Source organism: Mugil cephalus, chromosome 15 (assembly GCF_022458985.1).
Source record: "Mugil cephalus isolate CIBA_MC_2020 chromosome 15, CIBA_Mcephalus_1.1, whole genome shotgun sequence".
Classification (NCBI taxonomy): Eukaryota; Metazoa; Chordata; class Actinopteri; order Mugiliformes; family Mugilidae; genus Mugil; species Mugil cephalus.
This window is the reverse complement of record NC_061784.1, coordinates 8817296-8840247: the sequence shown is the minus strand read 5'-3', so window position 1 is coordinate 8840247 and position 22952 is coordinate 8817296. Positions and strand designations below refer to the sequence as shown.

Below are 22952 nucleotides of genomic sequence, written 5' to 3'. Positions count from 1 at the left end.
CTGTTAATGCCAAACCTCGTACCGGAAGTCCTGTCTCTGAGTATTCTTTCTGACCTAACGGTGGTGCGCATCTCACCGACCGGGAATACCGATTTCTGAACATTTCGGCCTTTTCCCCCCGCCGCACCGCAAGCTGTGTTTTCCTGCGACCTGCTGCAAGGCGGAGCGGGTTGCACTGGCGTCGCCGGGTTAATTTGAAACATCACATCGGTCAGTATTATGACAAAGCGAGATGACACACATCCAGAAGGAGCCGTGTTTGTTTTGTATGGCGAAATGAAGCAGGGGGTGGAGAGTCGCCACAGAGACGCTGGGCTCCGGCCAAACATCACCGCATTTTAGCACTTATTCGATGCTCGGGATTTGCATTGCATTGCATTCGCTGCATCGTTGATTCGGCCGTATTTTTTTTTAATTTATTTTTGTTTTTTTTGCAAAGTGCACAGCGGAAAATGCAGCTTGCTTGAGGACACCCCCTTCCACATATCCATTGCTGCCATGATAGGCAGAGGTCTCCTCTCGACCACGGCTCGGCCGGTTGGAGAAGAGGCAGATTGATTTGGGACGGTGGGTCGCATCTGCGGATGTTATTCCGTCTCTGGAGCTTGTAAATATCATCCGCGCAAACACACACAGTGATTCTTACTCAGGGAAAAAAAAGGGAGAAAGAAAACAACATGTCTTCTCGACCTGCATTACCGTCTGGAAACGACAGGAGTACTGGAGACCATGTAAGTGCAATTTCAGTCTGTGGCATGTATTTGTGTGCATGCAAATGATAAATCGTGCGTCCTTAGAAAAAAATACCTTTAATGTGTGCCCTTTTGCATTCTCTGGTTTTATTCACGGTGCATATTGGGGATGGTCGTAGATTGTGCTCCTACCCCCCCTCCTCCAGTGAGACTAAAGGGCTGTAGAAGTGGCATTTGTGATATTTGAGCAGAACGTGCTCTCTCGAAATGGGCTAACCTTGAATGTCTGCGCAGGGAAAGAGCTGATGGAAGGCAAACAGCCCGGAATGAGTCCATCCGCATATGATAACGCTCAGCGGATATGCGCAGAAAGCCTGAAAACCAGCCGTCACCTCTTATTATATGGCTGTGGAGAGATAGTGATGTCACATTATACTCCTTGCTGCTGCTGCTGCTTGCTGCTGCCGCCGCCGCTGTATGTGTGTGCGTGTTCCCCAGAAATTGGATGGGTGGGACGAGAGCACAAGAGGCCAGAATAAATGTACAGGGAATATCTGGGTTGTTCGTTGGAAGCCAGGAGATTACTGCGTAAAATGATGTGCAGTCCATTGCTGCGCAGCCTACAAAGCGCCCAACCCCAGAGTCAGTGGGTGTCAGACAGCGCCATACATTGAGTACAGTGGAAAACAGTAGCGGCCTGCAGAAAAGACAGAAGACCAAATGAAATAGCAGGGTCTGCATATGTAGAAATCTATCTATCTGCCTGTCTACCTATCTATCTATCTATCTATCTATCTATCTATCTATCTATCTATCTATCTATCTATCTATCTTCCTATCTTCCTTCCTTCTTTTATGATAGCATGGTACCATGACTGATTGACGTTGCATTATGTCATTTCACTGCCTTAAACACTTCTGGCAAGAACCCCCCCCCCCATCTGTTTGTTAGCAGAGCTCAGCACAGAAGGATGGTTAAGTCAGTAGATGTGTGTTTGTGTGTGTATGTGTGTGTGGAACTGGACGTGCAGAAGTGTGTGTGTTTATGAGATGCATGATTGATTGAGAATGCAGATCCCTTCCCTCCATTAGAATGGACGTGGATGCGCTTTCATCGCCGTACAATTAAGTGATGATGACAGATGAGTGAACTGAGTGGATGAAATGTTGCCCCGCCACATTGGCACAGGTGAGGCCCCGGCCTCATGTGTAACGTACAGTCGGCGGATTAATGCGCTCCGCTTGCTGCGCACCGTGTGTGTCACTCCAGCGCCGCTTGGACCAGTCGGCGATGGAGATTGAGGAGAGAGGGTCCAATTTGGCTCTAGGTGGGGCGTGGGAACACGAATGGCGGCGTGGGGAGGAGGGAGTGACCGAAGGTGGGGCTTGAGGCTGCGTGGCTGTGTTTGTATGTTTGTGTGTGAAGCAGAGAGCAAGATGACATGCTGGGGGGATGGAAGTGTGATGCCTCGGGGCCTAGGACTGGCCAGGGACCACTGTGCCGGCATCTGCTCCCTTTTTCTTTTCTTCTTCGCTCCTACAAGCCTCTTTCCACTAGTTACCCATTCTCTGAGTGACACAGTGTTTTTGCCCCCTTTCTGGCAGATATCCTGCCATCTTTCTCTCCTGCTTTCACCCTTTTATTTACCCTACACACTCCCTGCCATCTAGTCTCTGTTTTTTGTCCTATGCATCTTTTCACATGACATGAAGTTGCTTCGTACTCTCATACATCAGGCTTTGTTTGTGTAAATGCACAGTGTTGTCCCTCCTTTCACTTCTGCTCTGCTTCCTTCCTTGTGAGTCAAGCTTGGGACTCTGTCTGCGTTGCACAACAATGTCTGAAGCACTGAGGTCCAGAATCAAGTGGATTACTGTTTTCAATACGACCAAACGTAACAGCACCAATATTACCCTCCACTGTCTATCAGTAGCCCACCAAATGTAGTGACGCCGATCCCATCATGGAAACAATGGGAGTCTTCACGGCTAGATAACTGGTGCTAATATGTGAAATATATTCACATGTGACTTAGCTTAGCATCACATGTTTTGTCAGTTTGAAGGGAAATCTGGTGGAACGATTGTGGCGAACATGTCACTTTCTAAACCAACCTGTTGATTGTACGTATATATAAAGCTTGGTGGTCATCTGTGGTCTCCACAAATGTAGCAGATACTCAGTGAGAAGCTGTTCAGTCGTTGCCTAAAATCACGACGGTGTCTTCATTCTAGTTCATGATCAGCTTGCAGAGACAGCAGGAAGTAACCCTTTTGCTTCTGGAGACCAGTGCACAGACAGTCCTGGAGGTTCCTTTACCAGCCTGCTGCCGCTCTGCGTAATACTGGAATTGGCAAAATTGGTGACCACCCTCCTCTCCACCCACCACTTTCTCCAACCCTTCTCCAACACCCTCTTCCTCTTCATTTTCTTCCAGCATGTGTCACTGGGGGCCAGCCGCTCCGACAAGGCCACCAGCCAGTCCAGCCGCTCGCTGGGCGCACGGTGCAGGAACTCCATCGCCTCCTGCTCCGATGAGCAGCCGCACATCGGCAACTACCGACTGCTCAAGACCATCGGCAAAGGAAACTTTGCCAAGGTCAAGCTGGCCCGGCACACCCTGACGGGCAAGGAGGTGAGACACGGAAGCAGAACGAGTAGGCGGTAGATGATTGGGAAAAACTGATATTTGCATAGTGAGGAAAGGCACCACCGAGCTAATGCTGCTGCGGTCTTTAAGATGTGATTCAGTCCAAGTTTGAGACAAAATACTTTTAAAGAACCTCGTATTATATCGCCTAATTCATGTGTTTAGTACGCTTAACAGCAGCGTTTAGCAGCATAAGTATATATATAATAAGAGTACCTTATGTTAACTCTAGGTTAGTACAAGAAATGGGTTACAAGTGGAACCGTCGTTTTTAAGAAGGTGGCCTTGTAGGTAACGTGTGTGTGATGTAGTGCAGGTCCAGCGTAATGAGAAATGAATGTAATAATACATCGCGTACATTATAAAGAGTGGCCAATTTGTCCAATGCTAGACACCGTATCTACCAGTGGCATTCCTCAGCCATTGCTTGGCTGACTGATTAATTGGTCGACCACTAATTTAAACAGAATTATAAAGCCGTAAATCACACCATAAAAATGATTATTTATTACTTACACATTACAAAAGATGACTTGACTGGAAGGGCTAAACAAAATGACTATTACTTAATCATATTGAGCAGGGAATGGTATTGTCAAACTGGGGACATGGGGTGGGGTAAAAATTATTACTTACATATTACAAAAGATGGCTTGATTGAAGGGGCTGGGGAGTGTTAATTCGTTTTACGACGAGTTTTTACCCTTTGTCCTTTTTCATACTTCAAACATTTTAATACCAGTGTCTGGCAGAGGCCTGTCACCGTAGCCTGGTTTAACTGCACCAATTCTAGTCAGTGGGGATTAAAAGCACTCAAATTTATTTGGCTAGCTTCTTAAAGTAAATGTTTGGTTAGGCCTCAGTCTGCATTTACATGCTAGTAGACAGTTACATACCGTTCACCTAATTATAGTTTTCCACTAATGGGTCGTGATGTGTTTACTTTTCCTCATGAAAAAATTCTTGTTATCTCTTCCAGGTTGCAATAAAAATCATTGACAAAACTCAGTTGAACCCAACCAGCCTACAAAAGGTGAGTTTATTTTTATTGAGGTACACAAATGAAATGAGTGACTCTGTCTCATGCAGTCTGCCCTCATAAGCAGCAGCATAACATTCAAAATATGGCTGACCTTTTTTTTTTTTTTTTTTTTTTTTCTTTTTAATGTAGCACGCTGTTTGGGGCTGGGAGAGAGTTTCAGGTTTATCCTCAGCTGTTTCTCCCCCTCAGAAGGGGCAGAAAGCAGAGAGCAGCTGATAGAGAGAGGGCTCGTGGGATGTGATGCTGTTTGGCAGGTGCTAGGGACTGGATGAGAGCGAGAGGAGACCTCTGCTCCAGAGATCATCTCTCGTCTCTCTCTGGGCTAATCGCTGCCCTGAGAGTGGGGTGACTCATCCTGCAAACCACGGTCACCCAACCCATGCTATCTTTTGTGTGTTCTTTATTTGTTATCCCCAAACACACTTTTCAGTGGATGACAAAGGGGAGCCACAATGAGTTTGTACGAGTGGACGGTGCGCGGTTTTGCCACCGTTCCAGTGTGGGGGCTGTTCTCTTGCTGCTGGTCAACAGGTTGTGTTGTGGACATTTGAGGCTCGGTGTGCCTGAAGGTCAGGAGCGGGCAGGACATTGGAGATGGTTTCGTACACAACTAGAGTCCTGGACTGGAAATCTAGAACAACAAGTCTGGCACGAAGCCCATTCGATCATGGGTTGATCACAGTTCCAGATACCTCCATCTTATCTCTCCATCGCAGCAGTCGGAAGCTTCCCCCCATTGTCGTGTGTGCGTCATGCGGCTGGATGGCACAGTCAGATAAAACAATCTTAGAAAGACAAAGAATGCAGACACACTGCAGTGCTGTTTAAATGCACATGTGGGCCAAAGTGACAGCAGCATTTAGCCATAAGTCTTTCCCTGCCTGTCTCTTCTCTCCCTCTACCTCCCTCAGCCTTCACAAGCTCCTCTGCCCGTGGGCAAGAATGAACAGAGTAGAAGGATCAAATCAGGGCGAAAATAACCATGCCTTAGATTTGTGTTTGTGATTGTGTCTGACTGGAATACATCTCTATGTCTTGCTGCACGCAAATAAAAGGCCGCTTTTGCTTAAGCATGAGATTCAGTGCTGAATTAAAGTAGCGTGGTCTCCCCTTTAGGTCTCCCCCTCAGTTATGTACATCCTACTGGATGCTGCCGCGTGGATCGTTTCAGGGGAAGGATTGCAAAAGTGTCCGCGAAGACTTATTTGGAATGACTGCACTTAACTGTTATGTGTGTATATTTTTAAGTTGGCGCCGTTTGTTGTCAGTTCCTCTGCATTACCAGTGCAGCAGTAGCAGTGACCTTGAGTAAATGTACCAAGAAAGTGCTCATTGTTTTCTTTTGCCCTTTTGATCACTGGCTCCCTCTAATCCCGATACTTTGACTCATCATATTTCTGCTGCTTATATCATGACAGAAAATGGATTTCCTTTACCTGACCTGGTGAACGTGTAACCCGCTTTGCAAGTACTGTAATAATGCGATCCCATCTTTCTGCCTGTTGCTTTTCTTGGCCGGACCGGCTTGCTGTGAGAGACAATGGCGCAACATTGAAGACAGGATTGAGGAGAGAGAGGCAAAGGATTGGCTGCCGATTGGAGAAAATGCTCCACAATTGGCCGGTGATGATAACAGACTTCTTTACATACCCGTGGGCTAGAGAAAATCCTTAGGACTGAAGACATGAAAGAGCCTATATTATCATAATCTGGACGGTAATGTATGTAGAGGGGAGAAGGAAAGAGGATGATGTGTTGTACAGGAGTGGGTAAAGTGGGGGGAGGAATGGTGAGGGAAGCGAAATCGCACATGAGAAAAATCTAAACTCAACATCCATGAAGGAGTTCTCACAGATAGGTAGCAGTAGCATGCGCATCCATCCAGGCATTGCACTGTAGGCTCGCTATTTATTTGCAGTCGTTAGCAGTGACCGGGGGTCGAACATGTTGCCGGGGGATTGTGTATTGTTTTGACGGATCTGACCCACTCTGCCCTGCCGTGACGAGCAGGGAATTAATGGGACAGCTTGGATGATGAGATGCTTTGGCACTACGTATCCCAAGATTCCCTCCAGCACAGCTGGAGAAGCTGGGAAAGGACCGGATCTTAATACCTGGGTCGCTATGGCAACAGTGACGTTGGGGCACAGCTAGAGGAGAAGGCTGCTAGAGGAATGAATGAAGGGGGAGGGAATGGGGGGGACACATCAGAAAAGGAGAGCGGAGGGGGTGTGAAAGGAGGATAGAGAAGCTTATCGTACCATCGTGAAATGTATAGTTTTTATTTTTTTATTTTATTTTAATGCGACGTGGAGGAGAGTCCCCACTTTTCAGCGAGTGACTTTCGTCAGGGGAGTGCACTGTTCTGCGCATGAAACCAAGGGAGCTGGCTCAAATTTAATCCTTTGCACTGCTCTGACAGAAGTGTACAAATATATCCTCCAGAGAAGACATAGCACATGTAGGGAGAAGTGCTCAAACAGAGTAGAAGGTCTGATTTTGGCTGCAGATTCATCACATTTGTGTGTGTGTGGGCGACTTGTCTGGAAACTGGAAATGGTCCTTTTTGGTCTTGCATGCTGGGGGAGGTTTTCACAAATTCTTTTAATATTGCAGCTTTTTATAGAACAAATGTATCTCCTTTTACTGGTCTTAGTTTGATTTCAGCAGAACCGCAGATTACACATTAGTGCTCAATAAGGACGCAACTGTCCGCTGAATATACAACCAAGCCTTTAATGTGGACTCCCTTCACTAATCTATGATGTATCAAAAGAATATTTTCTAAATGCCGCGTGGTGACAGTGTCTCAACTGTTGAGGGATGGTTTAAAAGGAATAAAGTATCAGGAGATAATCATCATTTTACCCCCCCCCCCATAACCATGGGTTAGGTTCCAAAAGCAAGCTAACCTAACTCCCAATTTTCTCTTTGGGTGCTACACAAGTATCAACCTCCTGCCAGTGTGAACAAATGGATAGGTCAAATGCAGAAAAATAATTTCCACCATTTTGCATCAATATAGTATAAATTATTATACAAATAGCTCCACACATGTCAGATTCTGCACTGGACTGATTCTAAACTGTGCTGTTAGAAGATGATTCTCATGGGTTTAACTTCAACAATCGTGAACAAAGAAAAGTTATATTTTTCACAGCTTTGATGTCATGTGATCAGTAGAGAATGACATAGATCAAATGATATATTTGCATGAAGTAACCTTTCTTCAAATAGAAAGTATTTGAGGAACTAGCCAAGTTAAAGACATTTTTTAAACTCAGATCAGCACAGATCAGTATGTTCTGATTTCAGTCTTTAGTATGTATCTGCCTCCAAACACATGTATTCCTACGTATCCCACAATGGTACTCAGTAACATCACTTCATTAAGACCTCTGTGGCCAGTGTGGGAGTCTTTCCCACAGAACATTCCCAGTTTGGAACCAGTTCTTCAACATGCATTACACACGTGTACACATTCGTATTAGTGTAACAGTTCTCTAGGACCACATGAGACATTGTGGGGCAGCGGCTGAAACACAACATTAAAATTTTGTTTCTTCTTTTCAGCTCTTTCGGGAGGTACGAATAATGAAAGGCTTAAATCACCCTAACATAGGTAAGGCACACATATACACACACTGTGCACCGTGTTTGTCCGTCTGAAGCATCATCCGTACATCTGTGTGTGTGTGTTTGTGTGTGATTTGCCTGCCTGTGTGTGACCAGACGGAAGAATAATGCTCTGAATAAGCTGTAGAGTGTTCATTGACCGAACAGCAGCGAGCGATGTCTCACGCCTCATATAGAGGTCACGAGGTTGGATTTTCTTAAGCTGAAATGTCGCATGAATCAAAACCCCCCACAGCATTAGTAGCGGGTTTCTCTGTATTAAGAAGGACAGGCAGACGGCTGTGCTGTTGTGCTGTTATTTATAATGTGAGCAGGATTTGTTTATGTATATATGTGATTTTAATCTGATTCTGTTTTGGGCTACAGTGCAGCTGTTCGAGGTGATTGAGACGGATAAGACCCTTTACCTAATCATGGAGTACGCCAGTGGAGGTGGGTGCATCAGCCGTCACGTCCAGGAAACGCTCTGATCACGCGGGTTTGCAGATTACGGGTTACAGATTTAGTGTGCTGCATCTTCTAGGCTCCAACAGAAAAATCCTGACTAATTAAAACATTTTATAGATCAGTTCCTCCATTTAGATGTGGTGTGTAACGCAGTATTTAGGAGTAAAATATTTATTTACTATTAAGAGTCAGAGGTGGAAATTGACTCCAATCTCGTGTCTGGATGCAAAAGGTCCTCTAAAGGCAGTGGCAAACCAAGCAGATGGTCGTCAGTGATGTTTTCAAATGTTGGGCCGTTTGTGAGCATCTGTGGCCCTAGATTTTCTGCTGTCACGCTGTCATCGCTATAGCTGGCATTCAGGCGATTCAGCACATTGATTCAGCATCGGTGCAAGAGATCTCTCTGCTTGGCTTTGTACATAAAGAAACAGTAGTGATTGAAAGTAAACCAAAAAGCTTAAATGTGTCTCATTTTACTTCTTATCTAATCTAAATATTCACACAAACATTTCCATCGCTTAGAGTAAATAGGCGTCATACAGGAGAGGCCAGCTTTGTGTTCAGCTCTTCCTTGCTTCCCAGCTCATAGCACATGCTGTATTTGCCAACTGGTCTTTGTGTTGTGTTCAGCTGTGACACGCAGGCACGGGTGATGTGAGGTGACATCAGAGGGGTGGCCGGTTTTGTGTGTCCCAGACATAGACCTGTATGCCTGTTTGGGCAATTTGGGCAATTGTGAATGTACTGTATTTGACAAAGAGAGTAAAAAATAGAGAAATAACCTACTGAAAAATGTCCATATAACATAGTCTATGTGGAAACTAATGAGCAAAATGTTTAATACAGTCAACATTTCTGTATATCATGTCATATCATATCACGAACATACAAACTTAATGTAGAGATCCTTTGCTTTAACAACTGAGCAACCTTCAGTTTTGCTACTTACACTGGCATGAAATGCTGTCTCAGGAGTAACACCAGCGCAGTGCATCGGATCTCTTCAGTGTCTTTCCTTTTCCCTCCATTAGTCTCTTTTATGTTTCTATTTGTGTCAATTTCTGGTCACCAATCCCTCCTTTCTGTGTTCTGGCTGAGACTATATCACTTGCTTCCTGTGACCTTGGACAATGTGACAGGTTCTTACAGGCCCATAATAACTGAAGTCATGAAGAGAAGACCATAAAGGCGCACAAGGTAGTTTTCTTGGTGCCGAGACGCCTGCGAAGACCAAAATCTGTCTTTTTAGACAGTACGTTTAAGTGTACACAATCGTTTCATGGAGTGTCAGCCAGCGGCATCAGAACTGTAGCAAAAAAATAGCTGTAACTACAGCAGCTAGCCATCATTACAGCAGCTAGCCGTCATTACAGCAGCTAGCCGTCATTACAGCTGCTGTTGACAGATGTTTCCTCTAGCTGTTGTAGCTAGTGGCTAGACAATGGTCAGTTTCAGCAAAACAATAAAACCACTGCAGGTTGCGTGGACCATATCTAGACCATGGGTAGACTATTAAATTATCTTTTTTCGAAACATATTTGAAGTTCTTTTTTGCAATTATTTTATTTAACAGCAGCAAAAGCGCCGCCATTGACCATCATTTGCCACCGTAAGCATTCAGCAAACCCTTGATTACACATCAGAAGAAGACATTGATTCTTTATTCCAGAACGCCATCACATTATTTAAATACAACAACATATAAATTAATGCATTTTTGCGTTCTGATGGATTTTGTTAGGTTAACACAAACCTAACTGCTCCCCACGGTTTCCAGTCATTAGTATGATCATCTAACTGGCTGCAGCTTTATACCGAATAGACAGAAATGATATTGATTCAACTCAGCAAAAAAGTCCTTTCCTAACGAGTCAAACTATTCCTTTAAGTCTGTATGCATCCTGTGTTTCATGTGATTACAACACAAACTTCCCTGGGAGGACAATTAAATTGAAGTTGATGCATTGAAAGCACTTGCACCTTATTAAATATTAATACCAGATGTGATTGAAATTGAATGTTTATATCAGCAATATTAAATCGACTAATAATGTGACTGGAAACGTTTCTGACTGATGTGCTCACTCACAGGTGAAGTGTTTGACTACCTCGTGTCTCATGGGAGAATGAAGGAGGTTGAAGCCAGAGCCAAATTTCGACAGGTATGAATTCTTGAACTCTTGATGCCCACGGTGCACCGATCCTCTCGTTTACCCGTCAGTGCTTCAGGATTGACTGTCTCCTCGTGTCCACAGATTGTTTCCGCCGTCCACTACTGCCACACGAAGAACATTGTCCACAGAGATTTGAAGGTGAGAAAGCTCAGAGGATGTTTTGGGCAGCTTTCGGAGACGGGGGATTAAGGCTAGTCCTCGGATAGCAAATTTCTTTCACTGACAGATTACACTGAACTGAAAGTTATAATCTGGGACTAGTCTTAATCTGTGTCCGTGAGAAGTGTCCTTTAGCATCTTAATCACACTGATGAGTGAAGAGGCTGTTTCTTCAACAAGCTGGGATGGCAGCCCACATTCTTATTTGTGTCTTATGACGTATTTTTTTCTTCATCCCCCATTGTTCCCTCCCACAATGTGTTGCTTCTACTCTCGCTCCCTCCTCACGCTCTTTCACGCCGGCCTCTTCCTCTCCCTCAATGTATGCATGACTCAGGCAGAGAACCTTCTGCTGGATGCCGATGCCAACATCAAGATCGCCGACTTCGGCTTCAGCAATGAGTTCACGCTGGGCAACAAGCTGGACACGTTCTGTGGCTCGCCGCCCTACGCTGCACCCGAGCTTTTCCAGGGGAAGAAGTACGACGGGCCTGAGGTGGACGTCTGGAGTCTGGGAGTTATCCTCTACACGCTGGTCAGCGGCTCCCTGCCCTTTGACGGGCAGAACTTGAAGGCAAGTGGATCAGAGGAGGGATTGTTTGTGTGGGGGGACTTGGAGGCAGGAAGTTACTGTCACAGTAATGGGTTCATGTGTATGGCATGTGCAGTGTAGTTCTTGGAGCTGGTGTGTTGTATGACAGAATGCGTACAACATTTACAACAATTGGTTAGTTGTTTTTAGGTTTAAGTTTTAGAAAATGTTTAGTTGCGTATTGTGTCACTGTGTTCTCTAGCCAACTGTGTCTTGTGACAGTTGTTGCTGGACTGATTATACACTGGGTCTGTCATTTTGTTTTCATCTGAAATTATCTTGTTGTTTGGTGGGAATTTTTTTTCTTTTTCTAAATATGATAACATTGTAAACAATACAGCCAAAATAATAGCCTGAAAGACCCTACATTAAACACTTTAGAGCTAAAGTGATCTGCACTGTGGCACGATAATAGTTATCTGAGTTGTTTACCAAGTTTACATGATTTCAGATGAGCCCTTTCTTAATCATAATCATTGGATCTTTTCTTGGAGGAAGCAGCTTTAGAGAACGATCCCATCTACTTAAATCCCGTCTTTGGCATTTGTGTGCTGCGGTATTTTGTTACTTATGAACTAACTGCATACCGATCAGCCGCAACATTCCACCCGAACCAAATCAAAGACAGGAGAAGTCTGCCATCCCCAGCCTGACACAGGCACACACACAAAAATGGGTTAGGAACAACTAAAAACACGTGGAGAACACAGGGTGTTGACCTGGCCTCCAAATTCACTGGATCCTAAATGGATCAAGTATCTGTGGGATGATGGTCAGTCATTAATGGAAAGGCAACAATGAATAGCAACATTTTGTAGTTCACACATACATGGAACTCTGCAGTCATCAGTTGCATGGGGTAGCTGCTGTGTAGTAGGCTGCTGCTTCTTGAAGTACACATCTTCACCTGAATTATCACTTAACATACAGCTATCACCAGGAAATATAAAACCGTTAGTATTTAAATGTGCAACCTATTTAATCTACTGCTTGAACTTACATGTTCAGTTTTTGCAGACTGGGTTTTTTTGTGTGTTTCACAGCCGTCACTCTGTGCTCTATGCTTCAGTCTAAATCATCTTGCTGTTCTTCAACCTTTATTTTGATTAATCATCGCATGCGGATCCATAGGTTGTGTATGTTAGTCTGATGTCGCCCAAACTTAACAGATGATCCCATGGCTCTCTGCCCAGGCAGGCAGGCAAGTTGAGTGTTGAACGAAGTAGCTGGTTAACTTACTGTTGTCAAACTGTGGAGGCAGAACATGATGAAAAACCCAGCTACACCTTTATATTGAAGCAGAGTTGAACTGAGCAGTTATTATTTATATCTAGTCACCTGGAGAGAGTCCTATGTACTCTATGTTCTTTATGTTTGCCCTGTTGAAAGTCATGGGACCCGAATGAGCGCGAATGTATTCATGTGTACTGACATGTGAGAAAAGGACACGGTCAATTTGGCGTCACCCTTTTCATGCGGGTTCTTCTCTTGTGTTCGGCAACCACAAAAGACTTTTCACCCTTGGCCGTTCAGAGACTTTTTTTTTTTTTTAAGCATACTGACATTTAATTTCTGGTCACGATGCTACAGCGACTATATCATTAAAACGCTGTCCCTGGTATTTGCTTCTTTGGTGTCCTGTAACATTATTACACTATGTAGTGAGAAATGCTGCTAAATGTGTTTTAAATAGTATAGCCAAAATCCAGCAGATGGCAATGAATGCCCCCCTAGAGCTTTACCAGAGGGTGGAGACAAATATGCGTTTAACCCCTCTCATATCTGACTGCACCCCAACATACTTCCTGCAGCAATGGATGTTGAGGTTTAAAGTTTTGTGATGCAAACACTGTTCCATTAGACTTCAGTTATCAGTGAATGTCAGACCGGTGTGATATATTGGATATGTTGCAATTATATAAGGCATTTCACATTGTTGAATGGTTGTGGCGAAAACTGTCAATAAACAAGAGATAAGGACAAATCTAAACTCTCCTTTTTGTAAATGGGTTCTGGTGTATGTGTTGCTTCTTATTCTTAATCATATACTGTATGTAACATGTGACTGATGTGGTCAACAGGAGCTGAGGGAGCGCGTGCTGAGGGGAAAGTACCGTGTGCCCTTCTACATGTCCACAGACTGTGAGGGGATCCTTCGCCGCTTCCTGGTGCTCAATCCCTCCAAACGCTGCACCCTTGAGGTGGGCAGTGCAGTTCACGCAAAGTAAAGCAAAGGCTCTTACAGAACTTGAAGTGAAATTCAGACTCTGGTTCTTCCTTTTTACAGCAAGTCATGAAGGACAAGTGGATAAATTCAGGATATGAGGGGGACGAGCTGAAGCCCCATATAGAACCTGTTGAGGACTACAGCGATCCAGCTCGCATAGGTGAGTCAGCTGGGCTTTTTCTACAGGCAGTCCATTAAAGCGAACGTCAACATACATATGAAATGATAGGAAAGATATAAAAAGACTTTATCACATTTCTTACTTTTTTTTTTTTTCAGAGGTGATGGTCGGGATGGGCTTCACTCCAGAAGAAATCAAGGACTCACTTCTCAATCAGAAATACAATGAGGTCACCGCCACCTACTTACTGCTGGGCCGCAAAGGCGATGTGAGTTCTATAAATCAACCTTTATTTTATTATTCATTACGTTGTGTTATTATATGGTATACATAAGAACAATCTGTCTTGCCAGAGAAACTAGCAATGGACTATCAGGCTGCATTTAACAACGGGGACAAAAGTGTGTTTATGTCGAACATAAACACACTTTTGTCCCCGTTGTTAAATGCATGTGTGTTTAATTTATTATTGAAATATAAATATAAGCTAAGTTATAAACATCTCCAGCTCTTCATCTAACAGATCACTGTGGTGGCTCCTTCTTTTGGCTGCTAGCAAATTGACTTTTTGGATATTGACGTGAAGAAGACATTGCCTTTGTTATGACTACTTCATAATAAAAGTTAGCTTGTGTTAAATGTTCATATTTCTGTCAGTGCTCAGAAATTGACTGAATTGAATGATTGAGGTTTGGTACTCAATTTCACCGTCTCTCTCTGTGATGATGTCCCTGGGGCATCAAAGGAGGGCAGTGAGGCCCGCACTGCTAGTAGCCTGTCCCTGGCGAGGGTACGACCCAGCCCCATCACTAACGGGACCAACAAGCACTCTTCAGCCACCGGCTCCTCCTCCTCCTCCACCTCCTCCTCACATAGCAAGACTCAGCGCAGTGCCTCCACCTACCACAGGCAGCGACGACACAGCGACTTCTGTGAGTCTCTTCTCTCACTTCATTCTGAGCCAACTATTTATCAAGGCTCCACCCGTTAACCTTCTTAAGGCCCAAGGACCAAAATTAGTTGTTTGTCCCAGCCATCATTATATACATAGTTCTGTTTCATCCTTGGAAACCAAATACTACTGACTAGCTGATATGGATTTATTTTATGACTAATAAAAAGCCATTTACTAAAGCCAAACTGTGCAGAATTCTTGTCAAATTTTTGACCTGTATTTCAGGAAATGAAGATGAGTGTTCTCTAAATTAAACAATAAGTGATTATAGAACTTGCAGCAAGGTATTTGTGCAAAGTTACAGTTGGAAGTTACTCAGGATTTTAAGTTAATGCTGTAACTTGTTCAATACTTGACGTGTCCCATCCTATCTACAGAATATTCCTTATATGAGTCTCTGTGTATGTGCTCTGCTGTCCTCCACAACAAAGGCGGGCCCTCCATGCCCGTCATGCACCCCAAGCGGAGCCCCACCAGCACGGGCGACCGAGAGCTGCGGGAAGGTCGGATGCCTTCACGTAAGGCCAGCTGCAGCGTGATGGGGAGTCACAGCCTCCCTCCCTCCAGCCCAATGGTCAGCAGTGCCAACAACCCCAACAAATCTGAGATCCCAGACCGCCGCAAAGACATGACTGCCACCACAGTAAGCTGGGCACATTACTAAAGGACTATGTAATCAAATATTTACTTTTTGCTGTTTTATCACTGTCAGCATGCTCATCATCAGAGTAACTCAGTCTTCATACACTCTGGATTTATAATCATCAAATATACACTTCTTATTCAGGATTAAGCTATTGTTAGCTGAATTATTTATCTTTAGCTAAGACTTACCTTTTCTTCATATCATTTCGTTAATTTGTGTTTAACGTGCAGTTAAACATGTTATTTTGCACGTTTTATGTGTTCATAACCATCATATAGATAAATATCAAATGGAAGTAACAACGATCTAACATGAAAAATCAAGTGTTCTAGTGGAGTTATTGTTTTGCTAACAGAACAACTTCCTTAGTGTGACTTTAAGATTCTCAGCAGATATCGTCTCATTCTCCACCATTGCCTGTCACGCTGGGTCCTGGCTTTGATCAGTTCTGCTTCTACATCTCAAACAGACAGTTCACTGTTTCCACTGGTAGCTTCTCCTCCACACCTGCAAATATTACATGTGGGGTTCCTCAGGGTTCAGTTTGCAGTCCACTTCTCTTCATTCTATACATGCTCCTGCTGGGAAAATTTATCCAAAGACACAACATCTGTGTCTTTGGATATGTCTCGGGATGTGTTACATTGCTACACAGAAGACATGCAAATCTACTTCCCCCTCAGTTCTCTAAGTCAGACTGACATCACCCAATTAAAACAGTTTTGATGACTTCAAAGACTGGTTGGCTAAATGAGGACAAGACAGAAGTCTTTGGCCCCCCACATCATACTACTGCTACCAGAACCTCAACCACTTTGCTTTCTATATCACACACATATGCAAAGAACCTGGGTGTCTTATTTACAATACTTTAAGTTTCAACAGGGATCTAAATTCCATTGTCAGGTCCAGTTTCCTTCAGCTTAGAACCATTTCAAAATCACAAACTTCCTATCACCCTCCAACCTAGAAACAGTTATTCACGCGTTCATATCATCCAGGCTGGACTACTGCAACTCCCTCTACTCAGGTATTAACCAGACCACCATCTCCCGTCTCCAGCTAGTCCAAAACACTCCCGCCCGGTTAATAACAAGGTCAAAGAAGCAAGGCCACATCACTCCGATTCCTGCAACATTACACTGGCTCCCAGGTTCATTTCAGGATACACTTCAAGATTCTTCTGATTGTTTATAACCCCCTCCATGGTCTCGCCCCTTCACATATCTCTGAGCTTCTCACTCCTTACACCACCATCAGAAGCCTCAGATCCTCAGACCGTTGTTTGTTGGCTATGCCATGTTTGGGGGCCTTTTTCCTGTTGCTCTGGAACAGACTGAACAGCCAGAAGTTATTAGGTGTTCTGACTCTGTTGAGGCTTTTAAGAAGCACCTTAAGACCCATCTTTATTCCTTGGCTTTCAATAGCATTTGATCTGTTTTTATTTTCTTTCACCTGCTCACCCAGGGTATTAATAGCTTTTTATTTGTTGATACATTGATGTTCATCTGTATTTTACATATTTTATATGACACGTTGAATGTGAAGCACTTCAGTGCAAATGCTCTTTGCTTTTAAGGTGCTGTATAAATGAAATAAACTTATTCTTTTTTCTGTAGAATAACATCCCTGGAAGCGCAATGACACGCAGAAATACGTACGTGTGCACGGACCGCTCAGGTGCTGACAGACACTCTCTTCTGCAAAATGGCAAAGACAACAGGTACCATTTTGTGTTGGCGGTGTCCAACATTCATACTGGCGAGCACAGATCTTTCCTAGATGGATTAAACCAGCTATTTCGGTCAAGGCTTGCAGACCTGTGGCAAACAAAAGCAACTATATAAAATCTAACGTCATACGTCAACATTCAAAGGCAGTTGTCTGATCAGATTCACTTAGAGGGCTAGTCATTATCACCTCCAGTTTCTCTGCTGTCTGGAGGATGTGTGAAAATCTGAAATAGAACTTCGCTTTGTGTCTTGGAAGCCTGCTGTCCATGTTAGCATTATGTCTCCATTCTCTAAATCAGACAGCGACGGCTGAAATGCAGTACAAAAATATCTATGCACCGGGTCATTTCACTGTGGCTATTGTGTGGACAGATGCAATTATTTGAATTTAAGCCTAAGCGTGCTTTAAGATCAACTGTGTCCATTCCGTGTGGAGTTTGATGAAAATAGTTAACAATACTATAAAATAAATGAAACTGATAAAAATATATATATATATATTCAATGTGAAAAATCTTTCAAAAAGACCTTATGGCTGGGCTTAGTAAAGCTAAAGTCAAGTACCCACCGGCAGGCAGAATCCTCATGCCTTTCATCTATGGAAGACCGTTCACTGCTCCTTACCTCTGTCTGGTAATTCCTTTCCTTTAATATTTGTTTTTGTGACCTTCTCCTCTTTGGGTGTTTGCCGTCTACTTTTTGTCAGTGTGTTTATGTGAAATTCAACATATCACCATGAGCAACAGCATCTGTACCATAGGCCTGAGATAATTTTACTTTTAGAAACATATTGTACTCAAGAAAAAAACAACAAATTCAACGTGCTTCTTGTTCTTCCCTGCAGCTCCCTGAGCCACCGGATGCCTGCAGCATCTCCGTCCACGCTCAGCATCGCTGGGGCCGGAGCGGCTTCCTCCTCTTCCTCTTCTGACCGGTGCCGCCTGACCCGAGGCTCCACTATCCGAAGCACTTTCCACGGGGGACAATTGAGGGATCGCGGCCCCCCAGTTTACTCTGCCCCACCCACATCACCCACCCTGTCCCACCATGAAGCGAGTCCGCTGCCCCACGCCCGCACCAGGGCAACCTCCAACCTCTTCACCAAGCTGACCTCGAAACTCACTCGCAGGTAGACGAGTACTGCATGTCACATAACGCATCAGAAGGCACAGGACTGAAAACTGCTTCTGTTGAGACATTCCCTTAACCCTCTAATACACCCTTCGAACACTTTAAATCCTAGTTATGAAGGCATTATTTATCTTTTCTAAATCCATCCAGCAGCAAAGTGACTTAACAGTTGAGCAGTGCCATGATAGCTGTAACCCCATCCCCCTGTGCTAATGATAAGCTTAGCTAACCATCTCCCAAACTAGCTTGCTAACTCTATCCCTTTAATTGTATGTCATATGTATGACATATCATTAAACAAATTCAGGCCTTTGCAGTCAGTTATTTAGCCAGTTGCCACTTTACTACAGTCCAAGTGTATTCTCAACCGTGTTCCATAGTACTATGTTTGATTTAGGCCCCATTCAGATCTTGAATCAACATCTATCCTGGGGAATCCAATCACAAGTGATGAACTAACGTGTGAACACACTCGGGACACACTGAGATCGCATTTGAGAGATGCGATCTCTGACCACATGTGGCAGTGGTCTGCTTTGCATGTATCACATTCCTTTGTTAGTGTGAATACACATCTGCCCTGAGTCACATTAGAGACCTGCTAATTAATGAGTCTTTTACAACATTCTGGTCTTGTAGCTTTTAATTAATTAAATAATAAATAAATCTAAAGAATTAACTAATTAAAATGTTTAATATGAGTACATGTGAGCATACTGTTAATTACTGGTGCGATCAAGTTGAGGTATAGACTCCTTCATGACCTACATCACTGTGACGCCACAATGTTAGGTGGAGGCAAAACAAAGGGAAACTTGAGGCTAACACTGTCACTTTCAACCATGAAAATGTCGTCTTGCTGTATTTTTTGGTGCCAAAACCGGAAAAATCAAAAACACTAACTTGAAGTTTTATCACATCGCACCAGCCACTACCCGTCGTAGACAACTTTGGTTTGGCTTTGGCGATTAAAATAAAGGACTGGAGTGAGACAATCATCAACAGCGTGCACACTTCATATTATTTAAGATTAATATGTAATGCATCATCAGTTTCAGCCTGGATAACGTTATGGGTTAGAATAAATCGTGACTGAAATTACGTTATGTTAATGCTTATTCGGGGGTTTCTTTTTACATGTAAACGCTAATGCTAACCGCGAGCTACGTTACCCTCCACAGTGATTCCATTTACTTCTTGTAATATCTTTGTGTCCTCCTTTGGTCAAATCGTCAGTCATCAGTCAATCATCCAGTGAGTGAGAGTGTAGGAGTTGGTGAATGTAACCCATCAGTCAGAGTCAACTTTTTAAAATAACACTCAAACTTTTGGAGAGTGGGTGTATTAATATATTCTCTAAAATATGGGTTTTCCTTGTCCATTCTTGCCAAAACAGTCCATTGAAATATGCTAACCGGCCTTCACTGGCTATAGTGCTTGAGATATTTGGCATCCAGTTAAGCCCCGCCCCTCAAAAAACATCACATTGTTTACAAACCGTGAAGGGGTTTATAAGGACTCAGGTGGAGTTAAGTATATTTCCTCAATCATGGTTGTTTACCTTTATTACTGGTGATTACAGTCTGAGTTTAGTGGAAGGTTTAAAGATACATAAACGTCAGGGTGGAGACCGATAAACAGTAACTTCACTTGTGCGCTATAGTCATGACGCACACACACAACAACATCCAGTGACGGTTTTCCTGTAGAATTTCCAGTTGGAATTGCGATTTGAGAATTAGTAAACTTGCAAGAAATTGAGTCAAAACTACTTATGTCATAATTTTGATTAGTTTTAGCTGGAAACGTTCCCATATATCCTCTTTTATAATTATAGTATCACATACTGCAGATCTCCCTACCTGTATATAGCTTTCATTCTGTTTCTGGTTCACACATTAATACAATGGTCAGTGAAAAGAGCACCTGGCCTTTGTGTTTGCATATCTTCTTCGGTAACTTACTTATTTTATAAATTTCTTTGCAATTTTGGATTTGGATTTTATTTATGTGTTGTAGCAAGGTCCTCTTTAACATCAGATATAAGCCATTATCACTTAGCATTGCTTTCATGAAGTTCTGCCTTTCAGCTGGAGAACAGCCTATGTATGGATCCGTGCTTATCAAAACATTTTATTTGCCCAGACCTTTTGGTAAGCCCTTCTGCGGCCCCGGATTATCCTCCGCTCCCCACTCCCTCCCAGTCGTCATAATCACACATGTCTAATCTTATCAAACCACAGCTTTATCCCTGCCAATCAGCTCCTGCGCTGTGCTCTTTTCCTTCACTTGCTCCCCTGTGATTGAATTATATTCTCTCTTACTGCCCCTCCCCCCAACCTCCTGCCCTTACCTCCTTTTCTCCATCTTTATCTTTTTCTGCTTTTCCCCTGTCATGGCATCAGGGTCAACCTTGACCCGTCCAAGCGCCAGGGCTCAAACAAATCAGTCTCGGGTTGTACTCTTCCACAAGGATCAAAAACAGTTAGTAAGTTCCCATGTCTCTCGCTTCTTCTATTGTCTGCATGTGCTGCCCCATCTGTCTGCCCGGTCGCACTGGAACTTCCTCGAGTCTGCAGATGCTCGACTTTGTCGCACTGCTCGTGTGCATGCCTTGTGAATCATCTCCACTCAAAGCCCCACACGCCTTGGTTCAAGCATGGTTGCAGTCGAGGAACGTTCGTTTAAGTTTCGTTTTTAGCTTTCGTTGTCCTCGGAGACTGTGTAGCAAGTGTTTTACTCCTCTGTCATCCTGTGCGTAACATGCCCCTGGAAATGTTGTCTTATATTTTCATTTTGTGGTCTATTGAATGAAACTCGTAAATGTTTATTCCATTTGTGGTTGGGAATTCTGAACAGGAAATGTGTTGTCTAGAAGTCGTAGAACATCTTTTATAAGTGCATGCTTTGAAAGATGCGAGTGAGGAAATGGAAAAGGTGAGGGCGCATTTTTTTTTGTTGTTGCTGATGCTTGCTTGGTCTCACTGTATAATATCCACTGCTGAAGGCATCTGAGAGTTGTGGGTCAGTTAAGGATTCATCCAAGGATTACCGTTAACCCTGCCCGTTTGTCCTACAGGGTCACAAATGAATCTGAGGGAATCAGGAGATTTGCGGTCACAAGGTCAGTGCACGTGTTCCTGCTTTGGCAGCACCTGAAAAGTGGATGATACGAGATGAGCGGCAGCAGTTGTGATGCGATATCTGATTACATTCATGTCTTTTCCTAGTTGCCATCTACCTGGGTATCAAAAAGCGTCCGAGCCCCGGGCCGTCGGACGTGGCTGGGATCTGAGAGGAGGCGGGAGGCGGGACCCTGCGGAGGTGGTACTGGCTCTGCGGGAGGCGGCGCTCGGATGTGGCTGCCAGGTCCACCATGCCGGCCCCTTTCTGCTCTCCTGCACCCACGGCGTGGCAGGGGGCCGCGTGGCTTTCGAGGCTGAGGTGTGCCATCTTTCCACTGGCACCTCCGAGACTTCTAACGGGGTGCGCTACACACGACTCTGGGGGGCGCCGCTAGCTTTTCGGGACATTGCCACCCAAATCTCTAAGGACCTCGAACTTTGAACCCGGAAAGGTGTGTTTGCGTACAAGTGTGTGTTTTTGTGTGCGTGTTTATGTGTGTGCGCAAAGGGAATGGAGGAAGAAAAGAAAAAAAAAAACACAAAGAAGGGGCGAGGGGCTGGACCCGAGAGAAAAAAAAACAACAAAAAACTTCTCCTTCTGTCTCTTTCAAGACTACCCACCCGGCACACACACACATACACACTCGCATCATACACGCACACTGATGCACACCTGTGCCGTAGAGTCACACAGACTGAAACCCCCCCCCTCTCCCCGTTCACTCAATCACCCCACCCAGCTCAGACAACTTGTTCGCTGAGCTACTGCACCCACCGGACCTGGAACAGATGGAATCTAGTTGAATATTTTTTATTGCTACTCTTAGCCATAATGACTCTTTATTTTGTTATTTATTGTTCTGGTCATCGTTTTTACCCACTGTCACTTTGGCCACTTCAGAAAAAACATCTCTTGACGTCATTGACCATCCAGACCTTTTTTTTTTTTAAAGCTCTTCTTTTTTATGTCACCTTTACATTTTTTTCCTCCACAATGATCAGGGGCTGACTTCGCGTCACCTAGGGACAACAACATGCACAAACACGGAGATGGTACGACTTAGCGACCAGATGAGCAGCTTGAGAGCGTTGCGTTGCTTTGACTTGTGTACATAGAGCAAGGGCAACGGCGCTGGATTAAGGTCAGTGGGAGCCGGGTTGACGGGCATTTGAAACGGCCAATCAGAGGCTGGTGTGGACAAAAAAAAAAAAGTGTTAGGTAATCGGCAGCAGACGTTAATGAGCCAGAGAGATTTTGAACTTCCTCAGCTGTTGTGTCAATCACATTATTGTCACTGCATGGCAGGAGGAGAAATTGAAAACACAGATAATGTGAAAAACAGTAAAACATGTTGTGCTCTGAGGCCGTAGACAACGTCTCTAACTCTAAATTCCAAATTAAACAGCTAGCTCTCTTTAAACCCGTCATTTCCAATGAATACGATCCGAAGAATGAAGGATGGAAATGGCTGCTCTCTGATTGGTTGCATTTACTGTCTGTCACTGTTCTTCATTGACCCCACTCCCCCTCTCCCTCCCTCCCTCCCTCCCTTTCATCCCTTCACCTTTCTCCAACGGCACTGTACTGACAACAGCAGCAGTCACACTTGCGGAAGAGAGA

At 44.1% G+C, this 22952-nt stretch overlaps 1 protein-coding gene across 4 annotated transcripts; it reads left to right on the top strand.

Moving 5' to 3' along the window:
• The first annotated feature begins 53 nt into the window (after positions 1–53).
• On the top strand, positions 54–21888 carry mark4a (MAP/microtubule affinity-regulating kinase 4a). Of its 4 annotated transcripts, none has more exons than XM_047606407.1 (18): positions 54–731; positions 3131–3328; positions 4323–4376; positions 7959–8007; positions 8388–8453; positions 10560–10630; positions 10724–10780; positions 11139–11375; positions 13475–13594; positions 13681–13780; positions 13900–14009; positions 14487–14673; positions 15128–15339; positions 16962–17065; positions 17920–18204; positions 20612–20694; positions 21286–21330; positions 21437–21651. In XM_047606407.1, the coding sequence occupies exons 1-18, from the start codon at positions 678–680 to the stop codon at positions 21499–21501; spliced, it is 2097 nt and encodes a 698-aa protein (XP_047462363.1). In that variant the 5' UTR covers positions 54–677; the 3' UTR covers positions 21502–21651. The 4 variants fall into 4 exon arrangements, with proteins under 4 accessions (XP_047462363.1, XP_047462362.1, XP_047462361.1 ...); XM_047606406.1 differs by having other exon boundaries at positions 15113–15339; XM_047606405.1 differs by lacking the exon at positions 20612–20694 and having other exon boundaries at positions 21437–21888.
• Positions 21889–22952: the final 1064 nt, after the last annotated feature.